The sequence below is a fragment of the Mobula hypostoma genome, chromosome 10, assembly GCF_963921235.1.
Source record: "Mobula hypostoma chromosome 10, sMobHyp1.1, whole genome shotgun sequence".
In the NCBI taxonomy this organism is placed as follows: domain Eukaryota; kingdom Metazoa; phylum Chordata; class Chondrichthyes; order Myliobatiformes; family Myliobatidae; genus Mobula; species Mobula hypostoma.
Genome location: NC_086106.1, coordinates 134,789,419 through 134,802,383, shown reverse-complemented (window position 1 = coordinate 134,802,383; position 12,965 = coordinate 134,789,419). Strand labels below are relative to the sequence as shown.

Here is a 12,965-nt window from a genome sequence, read left to right as displayed (position 1 = left end):
GATGTCCTGGGTATATGAATATTCTCTCATGTTGGGAAGCACAAAGAAAGGGTTATAACTTCAGCACAGAAATCTGGTGAAAGCAGAGGGTTAATTCCCCTGCACGCACACATATCACCTCAGACCAGTCAGACACGGGTCTCGTGAGCTACAGAACAGCCACAGATCAGAGATGTGATGCAGCCAGAGTGGACCAAATTCAAATAAAGTAACTACTGAGCAGATGACTTGAAACTTTGCTGCCCTCTGCAGGTCTTCACTGTGCTGGGCCTGTTTGCTTTGAGTGAGGTATCAGCCAGAAATCAGTTAGTCTGATTGCAATCTCATGTGATGTCACCTGGGAGTTGATCCTGATTCGGAGACCTCCTGTGTAAGGACGGATGTGTCCGGAGAGCTGCTGTACGTGGGCAGTGCAAGGACAGAGAGATGCAGCTGTCCATTCAGTAAAGCACCGGCCACAAGCTCAGCAAGTCTCACCCTGCAGATTCCCCACAACTCCCCCATTAACCCCTACAGAAAGCCCAACCAGGTATACCAGAGAAATTAGTAGCCTAGACAAAGCAAGTAAACGCTTTTACCTGATATACATTAATTTAAATATTTTAATTACTTTAACGGTGCATGACTTTTTATGCTTTTCTAAAATGTTTATTTGAATGCAATTTCTAACTTATGAAGATACTGATGATCTAGACCAGTGGTCCCCAACCTCCAGGCTGCGGACCGATACATTGCTGCAAAGAATGCAGGTGTGCAGCGGTAGCCGGGATGCACTAATTAATTAGGTGCCACCCGGTACGTAAATGTTGGCCCAGATCACAGGTGCTGCAATCTGCAATCACCTCTGATCTGGGCCGACATCTATGTGCCGGGCGGCACCTAATTAATTAGCTTGTTTATTTCGGCTTTTTTCTTAACTATATGCTGGGTGCGGGACGCTACCGCTGCACCCTTGCATTCTTCGCGGCAATGTATCGGTCCGGAGGTTGGGGACCACTGATCTAGACCTTCAAACTGGACTATTCCCTGGTGTGATGACATATGCCCCAGACTGCTACGGGAGATTGCCGAACCTCGATAGAGATAGAAGGCAAATGTGGCTCCATCATCCCAGGAGAACAGCAGAAGACAGGCTGGTGAGCTGAACATCAGTGGGAGGGAAATTATTGGAAGAAGTTGAGAGACAGGATTATTGACACATTGTCAGCCTTGTTAGGGGAAGATCTACCTAACTGAATTTTTTTGATGAAGTAATAATGAATATTGATGAGGACAATGCAGTCTACATGGACTTCAGCAAGGGTTAGTTTACTGATGAGGTCGCACATGGGTGATTGTTCCCAAAGGTTGGAGTCGATGGGATTTAGTAAATTGGCAAAGTGGATCTAAATGTTAGATTTGTAATGGAAGACAGTGGGAGATGGAGGAGGATTGTTTCTGTGATTGGTCTGTTATTGTCACTAAGCATCACTTCCCAAATTGCTTCTCATGTTTCAAACTTTTGACTTGCTCTCTGATAGCACTGTCTTCACTGAACTCTATGGTCAGAGGATCGAGGCCCACACTGTGTGGAATTCTATGGTCAGAGGATTGAGCCCCACACTGTGGAATTCTATGGTCAGAGGATCGAGCCCCACACTGTGTGGAATTCTATGCTCAGAGGATCGAGCCCCACACTGTGTGGAACTCCATAGTCAGAGGATCGAACCCCACACTGTGTGGAACTCTATGGTCAGAGGATCTAGCCCCACACTGTGTGGAAGAGAGCAATGCTGTGGCCCTGAACACCTGACTGCCGTTAGGAGGAATGGGGGTAACAGAAGCTCACTTCCCGTCTCTGCTACAGGACACTGAAGACAGAGCTCAGTAACACTCAAGGACCAGCTTTAGGGAACATCATCACACACGTGTACAGTATGGCCTTTCTGCATGTGGTAAGACCAGACCATCTGAGTACCTCCAGCATTTTGTTTGCTCATCTGTAGTACTTAGTATTTTTCACGTTTTATCATTCTCCATCCTTCATTTATAACTGGATGCTAGCCTGTCTGTCTTGCCTCCCAGCCTAGGCTCTGTTGAGTTCTGCAACCGACCCTTGCCCTGCAAAGATAGAGCCCGCTCAGACCCACCTTCCTCCGGGCAAGCCGCTCTTGCTCGTTCTGTTGCATGATTCGCTCCCGCTCCTGTCTCTGCCGCTCTGCCTCTCTCGCTTCAGCCTCTTCTCTCTGAAACATAGCCGTTAAGATGTCACCACCGCAACTCCGAGATGACAACACACATGCTTTAGTACATCTTTGACTGTGTTGGTCATTGTCACAACAAGTGCATTTCACAGTATGTTTTGTATTGCTCTTCTTCAGAAGGCAGGTGGGATCCAGGATCAGCCAAGATAGAATGGTGGAGCAATCTTGATGGGCTGAAAGGCCTAATTCTGCTCCTTTGTCTTATGGTCTCTTCTAAAAGCTGTGATTATATTTATATTCTATTAATTCAATGGATAATCTTGGAATTAAAAAGTGGACAGATCCAAATTCTGTACTTATTAACCTACCTGCTGAAATCTGAACTTCAGTGTATCTGTGTTACAACAGTTTGCAATATTCTATAAATCTTGGGAAAAATTAAAGATTAGCTTTATTTGTCGCATGTACATCAAAACATTCAGTGAAATGCGTTGTTTGCATCAACTACCAACACAGTCTGAGGATTGTACAGGGGGCAGCCTGCAACTGCTGCCATGTTTCTGCTGCCAACATAGAATGCCCACAACTTACTAACCATAACCAGTATGAAAGTAGGAGGGAACTGGAGCACCCGCACGATACCCATGCGTTCATGGAGAGAACGTACAAACACTTTACAGATAGTGGTGGAAATTGAACCCCGATCTTACAGCTGACCATTACGCTATCGTACCACCCTAAACAGAGAGCTGTTCCTTTGCAGATACTCCCAGGAATCTCAACTTAAAGGTGGAGGACGTTAGATTAGTGTATAATTGTTATTTTCCTTGTAGTTTAACTTTCTTATGTCTGTTTGTTTGTTTTAATATAGTTACCTATGTATACGAACCTAAGGGGGACTAATATTGTTGCAGGCATGTTTGCTAAAGCTGTTTGGGAGGGCTTAATCTAATTTGGCACGGGGAAGAGAACCGGAGTAATTGGGTTGAGGATGATTTGACTTACAAACAGAGGTAGTGTGCAGTGAGGCTGCTAGCAAGCAGAGGCTGATGATGGGCAAAATTGCAGTCAATGGGGTGAGTTGCAGAAAGGGGTGACGGATATAGGACCGAAGGTGTTATATTTGAATGTATGCAGTATAGGTGTCCCCCGCTTTACGCCACTTTGCTTTTACGAAAGACCAATATTAGTACCTGTTTTTCCTGACCGAAAGAAATCTGAAGAGGATTTTCGCTTTTACGAGAAAAGATGCCCGCTTTAAACTTGTGTTTACCCCGAGAAAGACTACCATGACCGTGAGGCCTTGCGCGGGCAGGTGCGTGCACATGCGTGTACGTGCCAATTTTTTTCTACAAATTGGTTTTGGCTAAATCTTCCCGATTCTGGTAAGTGAAACTACACTGTACATACATTATGTCTACTTTATATAGGCTGTATATTTATCATATAATTCCTGCTTTTGCTATATGTTAGCGTTATTTTAGGTTTTATGTGCTATTTGGTATGATTTGGTAGGTTATTTGTTGGGACTAGGAACACTCAAAAATTAATGGTAATTGCTTCTTCGCTTTACACCATTTTGGCTTACGAACGGTTTCATAGGAACGCTCTACCTTCGGATAGCGAGGGAAACCTATATATGGAATAAGATAGATCAACTTGTAGCACAGTTACAGATTGGCAATTATGCTGCTGTAGGCATCAGTGAATTCAGGCTGGAGGAACATTGTAGCTGGGAGGTTAATATCCAAGGAGACACATTTTAGTGAAAGGACAAGCAGGCAGGTAGAGGGGGCGAGGTGGCTCTGTTGGTAACAAATGAAATTAAATCATAAGAGGTGACACAGGATCGGAGGTGTAGAATCGTTGTGGGTAGAGCTAAGAAACTGCAAGGGTAAAAAGACCTAGATAGGAGTTACATACAAAACCCCAAACAATAGTAAGAATGCGGTCTACAAATTACAAAGGGAGATAGAAAATTCATGTCAAAAGGGCAATGTTACGATAGTTATGGGGGATTTCAATATGCAGGTAGATTGGGAAAATCAGGTTGGTGCTGGATTCCAAGTGGGCCAATGTATAGAATGTCCACGAGTTAGCTTTTTAGAGCAGCTTGTGGTAATCCCACTGAGGAATCAGCTATTCTGGAATGGGTGTTGTGCAATGAACAGATATTATTAGGGAGCTTAAAGAAAAGGAACCCTTAGTGGCCAGCGATTGTAATATTCACTCTGCAATTTGAGAAGAAATTAATGTCAGATGTATCAGTATTACAGTGGAGGAAAGTGAATTACAGAGGAAATGGCACATGAACTGAGTAAGTATTTTGCATCAGTCTTCACTGTGGAAGACACTAGCAGTATGCCAGAAGTTTGAGAGTGTCAGGGGGGCAGAAGTGAGTGAGGTTGCCATTACTAGGGAGAAGGTGCTTGGGAAAAAAAAGACAGCTTTATAGAGTGGGCATCAGAGTAGAGGGAGTCAGAGTAGGAGGGCTTTGGCTAACAGCACTTTGCCGATAATAGGTTGAGGCAAGGTAAGTTACTTGTGAAGAATAGGAATAAGAAGTATGTCTGTGAGGCCGGTTTTCTGTACTGGGTGTCAGATATGGGAAACCGGGAGACTCCCAGCATCCTGGATGGCCATATCTGCGCCAGGTGCGTCGAGCTGCAGCTCCTTAGGGACTGGGCTAGGGAACTGGAAATGCAGCTCGATGACATTCGTCTGGTCAGGGAAAGTGAAGAGGTGAGAGAGAGAAGCTATAGGCAAGTAGTCACTCCGGGGTCTCAGGAGACAGACAAGTGGGTAACAGTCAGGAGACGGAAGGGCAAGAGTCAGATACTAGAGAGTACCCCAGTGGCTGTCCCCCTTAACAGTAAGTACTCCTGTTTGAGTACTGTTGGGGGGAACGACCTCCCTAGGGGAGACAACGGTGGCTGCACCTCTGGCACAGAGTGTGGCTCTGTGGCACAGAAGAGTAGGGAAAGGAAGAGGATGGCAACATTCATAGGGGACTCTATAGTTAGGGGGTAAGGCAGGCGGTTCTGTGGATGCAGGAAAGAAACACGGATGGTAGTTTGCCTCCCAGGTGCCAGGGTCCGGGATGTTTCTGATCGTGTCCACGATATACTGAAGTGGGAAGGAGAGCAGCCAGAGGTCGTGGTACATATTGGTGCCAACGACATAGGTAGGAAAAAGGAGGAGGTCCTGAAAACAGACTACAGGGAGTTAGGAAGGAAGTTGAGAATCAGGACCTCAAAGGTAGTAATCTCAGGATTACTGCCAGTGCCATGTGACAGTGAGTAAAGGAATAGAATGAGGTGGAGGATAAATGCGTGGTTGAGGGATTGGAGCAGGAAACAGGGATTCAGGTTTCTGGATCATTGGGACCTCTTTTAGGGCAGGAGTGACCCGTACAAAAAGGACGGTTTGCACTTGAATCCCAGGGGAACCAATATCCTGGCTGGGAGATCTGCTGAGGCTACTGGGGAGAGTTTAAACCGAACTGAAGAGACAGAAGAAAGGGCGGTTGGCTCACAAATAGGGAAAGCTTGTAGACAGTGCGAGAGAGAGGACAGGCAGGTGATGGAGAAGGTGCGCGCTCAGACCGATGGTTTGAGATGTGTTTATTTTAATGCAAGGAGTATCATGAACAAAGCAGATGAGCTTAGAGCGTGGATCACTACTTGGAGCTATGATGTTGTGGCCATTACAGAGACTTGGACTGGCTCAGGGGCAGGAATGGTTACTTAGGAATGGTATGTGTGCTTGCAACACTGTGTGTCAGACAGAGTGATCAGCAGCACTGGGGCTCCACAGGGGACTGTCTTGTCTACCTTTCTCTTCACCATTTACACCTCGGACTTCAACTACTGCACGGAGTCTTGTCATCTTCAGAAGTTTTCGGATGACTCTGCCATAGTTGGATGCATCAGCAAGGGAGATGAGGCTGAGTACAGGGCTACGATAGGAAACTTTGTCACATGGTGTGAGCAGAATTATCTGCAGCTTAATGTGAAAAAGACTAAGGAGCTGGTGGTATACCCGAGGAGAGCTAAGGTACTGGTGACCCCTGTTTCCATCCAGGAAGTCAGTGTGGACATGGTGGAGGATTACAAATACCTGGGGATACGAATTGACAATAAACTGGACTGGTCAAAGAACACTGAGGCTGTCTACAAGAAGGGTCAGAGCCGTCTCTATTTCCTGAGGAGACTGAGGTCCTTTAACATCTGCCAGACGACGCTGAGGATGTTCTACGAGTCTGTGGTGGCCAGTGCCATCATGTTTGCTGTTGTGTGCTGGGGCAGCAGGCTGAGGGTGGCAGACACCAACAGAATCAACATACTCATTCGTAAGGCCAGTGATGTTGTGGGGATGGAACTGGACTCTCTCACGGTGGTGTGTGAAAAGAGGATGCTATCTAAGTTGCATGCCATCTTGGTCAATGTCTCCCATCCACTACATAACGTACTGGGTGGGCACAGGAGTACATTCAGCCAGAAGCTCATTCCACCGAGATGCAACACAGAGCGTCATAGGAAGTCATTCCTGCCTGTGGCCATCAAACTTTACAACTCCTCCCTTGGAGAGTCAGACATCCTGAGCTAATGGGTTGGTCCTGGACTTATTTCATAATTTACTGGCATAATTTACATATTACTATTTATTATTTATGGAGCAACTGTAACGAAAACCAATTTCCCCCGGGATCAATAAAGTATGACTATGACTATGACTAGAGTGCTAGGCTATAGTTGTTTCAGAGGGAGGCAAAAGAGTTGGGGGTGTGACACTGTTGATCAGAGATAGTGCCACAGCTGCAGAAAAGGAGGAAGTCATGGAGGGATTGTCTACTATGGGTGGAAGTTAGAAACAGGAAGGGGTCAATAACTCTACTGGGTGTTTGTTACTGACCACCTAATAGTAACAGGGACATCGAGGAGCAGGTAGGGAGACAGATACTAGAAAGGTGTAATAATAACAGAGTTGTCATGGTGGGAGATTTTAATTTCTCCAATATTGATTGGCATCTCCCTACAGCAAGGGGTTTAGATGGGATGGAGTTTGTTAGGTGTGTTCAAGAAGGTGCCCTGACACAATATGTAAATAAGCCTACAAGAGCAGAGGTTGACTTGATCTGGTATTGGGAAATGAACCTGGTCAGGTGTCAGGTCTCTCACTGGGAGAGCATTTTGGAGATAGTGATCACAATTCTATCTCCTTTACCACTGCATTGGAGAGGGATAGGAACAGACAAGTTAGAAAACCGTTTATTGGAGTAAGGGGAAATATGAGGCTATCAGGCAGGAACTTGGAAGCTTAAATTGGCAGCCGATGTTCTCAGAGAAATGTACGGCAGAAACGTGGCAAATGTTCGGGGGATATTTGAGTGGCGTTCTGCATAGGTATGTTCCAACGAGACGGGGAAAGGATGGTAGGGTACAGGAACCGTGGTGTACAAGGCTGTTGTAAATCTAGTCAAGAAGAAGAGCTTATAAAAGGTACAAAAAACTAGGTAACCTTAGAGATCTAGAAAAATATAAAGCTAGCATGAAGGAGCTTAAGAAGGAAATTAGGAGAGCCAGACGGGGCCATGAGAAGGTCTTGGCGAGCAGAATTAAGGAAAACCCCAAGGCATTCTACAAGTACGTGAACAGCAAGAGGATAAGACGTGAAAGAATAGGACCAATCAAGTGTGACAGTGGAAAAGTGTGTATGGAACCGGAGGAGGCAGTGGAGGTACTTAATGAGTACTTTGCTTCCGTATTCACTATGGTAAAGGACCTTGGCGATTGTAGGGATGACACAGCGGACTGAATAGCTTGAGCATATAAACATTAAGAAAGAGGATGTGCTGGAGTTTATGAAAAGCATCAAGTTAGATAAGTCACCGGGACCAGACGAGATATACCCCAGGCTACTGTGGGAGGTGAGGGAGGAGATTGCTGAGCCTCTGGTGATGATCTTTTCATCACCAATGGAGACGGGAGAGGTTCCGGAGGATTGGAGGGTTGCGGATGTTGTTCCCTTATTCAAGAAAGGGAGTAGAGATAGCCCAGGAAATTATGGACTACTGAGTCTTACTTCAGTGGTTGGTAAGTTGATGGAGAAGATCCCGAGAGGCAGAATTTATGAACATTTGGAGAGGCATAATATGATTAGGAATAGTCAGCATGGCTTTGTGAAATTCAGGTCGTGCCTTATGAGCCTGATTAAGTTTTTTGAGGATGTGACTAAACACATTGATGAAGGAAGAGCAATAGATGTAGTATATATGGATTTCAGCAAGGCATTTGACAAGGTACCCCATGCAAGGCTTATTGAGAAAGTAAGGAGACATGGGATCCAAGGGGACATTGCTTTGTGGATCCAGAACTGGCTTGCCCACAGAAGGCAAAGAGTGGTTGTAGACGGGTCATATTCTGCATGGAGGTTGGTGACCAGTGGCGTGCCTCAGGGATCTGTTCTGGGACCCCCTTCTCTTCGTGATTTTTATAAATGACTTGGATGATGAAGTGGAGGGATTAGTAAATTTGCTGATGACACAAAGGTTGGGGATGTTGTGGATAGTGTGGAGAACTGTCAGAGGTTGCAGCAGGACATCGATAGGATGTGGCAGACGGAGTTCAACCTAAATAAGTGTGAGGTGACACACAGAAAAAATGCCGGTGAACGCAGTAGGCCAGGCAGCATCTATAGGAAGAAGTACAGTCAACGTTTCAGGCCGAGACCCTTCGTCAGGACTAACTGAAAGAAGAGATAGTAAGAGATTTGAAAGTGGGAAGGGGAGGGGGAGATCTGAAATGATAGGAGAAGACAGGAGGGGGAGGGATGGAGCTAAGAGCTGGAAAATTGATTGGCAAAAGGGATACGAGGCTGGAGAAGGGAGAGGATCATGGGACAGGAGGCCTAGGGAGAAAGTAAGTGGGGAGGGGGGGAACCCAGAGAATAGGCAAGGAGTTATAGTGAGAGGGACAGAGGGAGTAAAAAGAGAGAGAAAAAAAGAGAAAAATAAATAAATAAACAAACAACGGATGGGGTACGAAGGGGAGATGGGGCATTAACAGAAGTTAGAGAAGTTAATGTTCATGCCATGAGGTTGGAGGCTACCCAGACGGATTATAAGGTGTTGTTCCTCCCTGGTGTGGCTTCATCTTGACAGTAGAGGAGGCCGTGGATAGACATACCAGAATGGGAATGGGATGTGGAATTAAAATGTGTGGCCACTAGGAGATCCTGCTTTCTCTGGTGGACAGAGCGTAGGTGTTCAGCAAAACGGTCTCCCAGTCTGCGTCGGGTCTCGCCAATATATAGAAGGCCACATTGGGAGCACCAGACGCAGTATGTCACACCAGCCGACTCACAGGTGAAGTGTCACCTCACCTGGAAGGACTGTCTGGGGCCCTGAATGGTGGTGAGGGAGGAAGTGTAAGGGCATGTGTAGCACTTGTTCTGCTTACAAGGATAAGTGCCGGGAGGGAGATTGGTGGAAAGGGATGGGGGGGACGAATGGACAAGGGAGTTGCGTAGGGAGCGATCCCTGCGGAATGCAGAGGGGGGGGGAGGGAAAGATGTGCTTAGTGGTGGGATCCCGTTGGAGGTGGCGGAAGTTACGGAGAATTATATGTTGGACCCGGACCGGGCTGGTGGGGCGGTAGGTGAGGACAAGGGGAACCCTATTCCTAGTGGGGTGGCGGGAGGATGGGGTGAGAGCAGATGTGCGTGAAATGGGAGAGATGCGTTTGAGAGCAGAGTTGATGGTGGAGGAAGGGAAGCCCCTTTCTTTAAAAAAGGAGGACATCTCCTTCGTCCTGGAATGAAAAGCCTCCTTCTGAATGCAGATGTGGCGGAGACGGAGGAATTGCGAGAAGGGGATGGCATTTTTGCAAGAGACAGTGTGAGAAGAGGAATAGTACAGATAGCTGTGACAGTCTGTAGTCTTATAGTAGACATCAGTAGATAAGCTGTCTCCAGAGATAGCTTCAGAAAGATGAAGAAAGGGGAGGGAGGTGTCGGAAATGGACCAGGTAACTTGAGGGCAGGGTGAAAGCTGGAGGCTAAGTTAATGAAGTTAATGAGCTCAGCATGTGTGCAGGAAGCAGCGCCAATGCAGTCGTTGACGTAGTGAAGGAAAAGTGGGGGACAGATACCAGTATAGGCTTGGAACATGGATTGTTCCACAAAGCCAACAAAAAGGCAGGCATAGCTGAGACTCATACGGGTGCCCATGTCTACACCTTTAGTTTGCAGGAAGTGGGAGCAGCCAAAGGAGAAATTATTAAGAGTAAGGACTTGTTGCTTGAATTTCCAGCATCTGCAGATTTCCTCGTGTTTAAGTGTGAGGTGGTTCATTTTGGTAGGTCAAATATGATGGCAGAATGTCGTATTAATGGTAAGACTCTTGGCAGTGCGGATGATCAGAGGGATCTTGGGGTCCATGTCCACACCTAAAGCTGCTGTGCAGGATGACTGTGTGGTTAAGAAGGGATACGGTGCATTGGGCTTCATCAACCGTGGAATTGAGTTCAAGAGCCGAGAGGCAATGTTACAGCTGAATAGGACCCTGGACAGACCCCACTTGGAGTACTGTGCTCAGTTCTGGTTCGGGAAGGATGTGGAAACTATAGAAAGGGTGCAGAGGTGATTTACAAGGATGCTGCCTGAATTGGGGAGCATGCCTTATGAGAATAGGTGAATGAACTTGGCCTTTTCTCCTTGGAGCGACTGAGGACAAGAGATGACCTGATAGAGGTGTATAAGATGATGAGAGACATTAATCGTGTGGATAGTCAGAAGCTTTTTTCCAGGGCTGAAATGGCTAACACAAGAGGGCTCAGTTTTAAGGTGCTTGGAAGTAGGTACAGAGGGGATTTTTTTTTTTACGCAGAGAGTGGTGAGCGTGTGGAATGGGCTGCTGGCGACTGTGGTGGAGGCAGATTGGATCTTTTAAGAGGCTCCTGGAGGTGCATGGAGCTTAGAAAAATAGAGGGCTATGGGTAACCCGAGGTAATTTCTCAAGTAAGTACATGTTCGGCACAGCATTGTGAGCTGAAGGGCCTGGATTGTGCTATGTTTCCCAGCTCTTTACTTCATCCCTTCCCCTCCCGGTTTCAGCTATCACACCTTGTGTTTCTCTCTCCCCTCCCCCACCTTTTAAATCTACTCATCTTTTTTTCTCCAGTCCTGTGGAAGGGTTTTAGCCAGAAACTTTTTTCATAGATGCTGCCTGGCCTGTTGAGTTCCTCCAGCATCTTGTGTTTGTTGTTCGGATTTCCAGAATCTGCAGATTTTCTTGTTTGGCCAAATGTATCCTGCCAGTCTCTCAGGCACTCATATATACAGGCTGCAAAGAGTCGAGTGTGTGAAACCTGTGCAGGACCTGTACTACATTCTGCAGAGCAGGAAGCATGTGGCTTTTCCTTTGCTCTACTGAACTGTTCCGTAAGCTGACTGGTTAATTGGTTGTGTTCTTAAAAGGACATACAACTGGCTGTTAACCGGAACATTGCTTGAATGAAAGGTGATGGAAACAATGATCAAGTATTGTACAAGTTATAGTGTATATATCAGAAAACCAAATGCAGTCACATATTTAAGGAACAAGGCACGTACTTTTACACGTATTTTGTTAAAATTGAACTTTTAAGTACTTTTTCACAAATCAAACTTAACTCTGACCTGGAGCCTCAGATCTGCAAGACGTTCCTGTTCCTCACGTTCCCTGCAGAGTCTTTCCTCTTCAGCTTTTCTCTGATTCTCCTCTTCTGCAAGCTTTCTTTCTTCTCTCTGCAGTCGAGCTGCCTCTTCTTTGCAAAGCTTCTCTTCAGCTGCCTTCTTCTTTAGCTCTTCTTTCCTGAGCCTCAAAAAAAAGTTCAAATCTCAGCTGTGGGCTCCAGTCCCACAGGTTTCCATGTCTCAAATGCAAATCTGTAATATCTAGTGGGCGGCATGGTAGCATACAGGTTAGTTTAACTCTTTATGACAGGGGATCCCAACCGTTTTTATGGCATGGACCAATACCATTAATCAAGGGGCCCATGGACCCCAAGTTAGGAACTCCTGCTTTACAGCATTAACACCATAAGATATAGGAGCAAAATTAGGCAATTCAGGCAAGCGATTCTGCTCCACCATTCCACCACGCTGATCCTGGACCCCACTCAACCACATACACCTGCCTTCTCGCCATTTTCTTTGATGCCCTGACCGATCAGGAAATGATAAACTTCCGTCTTAAATATACACACAGAATTAGCCTCCACCAGTCTGTGGCAGAGCATTCTACAGATTTACTACTCTCTGGCTAAAAAGAATTCCTCCTTACCTCTGTTCTAAAGGGTCATTCCTCAATTTTGAGGCTGTGAATTGAATCAAATCAACTTTTTTTCTTACATCGTTCACATACGTGAGTAAAAATCTTTACATTACGTCTCCATCTAAGTAGACAATGTGCAATCATAGTATTTTATAATAATTTATAATAACTAGAACAGTCAATGTAATATAGAGTATACTCAAATCAGCGTGCGTACATCAGTCTGATGGCCTGGTGGAAGAAGCTGTTCTGGAGCCTGTTGGTGCTGGATTTTACGCTGCGGTACCACTTCCCGGATGGTAGCGGCTAGAATAGATTATGGTTGGGATGGCTTGGGTCCCCAATGATCCTTGGGCCCTTTTTACACACTGTTCTTGTAAATGTCCTCAATCATGGGAAATTCACAACTACAGATACGCTGGGCTGTCCGCATCTCTCTGCAAAATCCTGTGATCGAGGGAGATACA

General features: G+C 46.0%; 1 protein-coding gene across 7 annotated transcripts in view; it reads right to left on the bottom strand.

The window, feature by feature from the left end:
- Nucleotides 1-12,965, bottom strand: part of map7d3 (MAP7 domain containing 3) — a 168,576-nt gene that overhangs the window by 21,419 nt on the left and 134,192 nt on the right. For all 7 annotated transcript variants that reach the window (XM_063061181.1, XM_063061182.1, XM_063061186.1 and 4 more), the window contains 2 exons: nucleotides 11,862-12,042; nucleotides 2,130-2,225 (listed from right to left, as the gene is read on the bottom strand). In XM_063061181.1, the coding sequence (XP_062917251.1) occupies nucleotides 2,130-2,225; nucleotides 11,862-12,042 (277 nt within the window). The remainder of the gene's footprint in view (nucleotides 1-2,129; nucleotides 2,226-11,861; nucleotides 12,043-12,965) is intronic.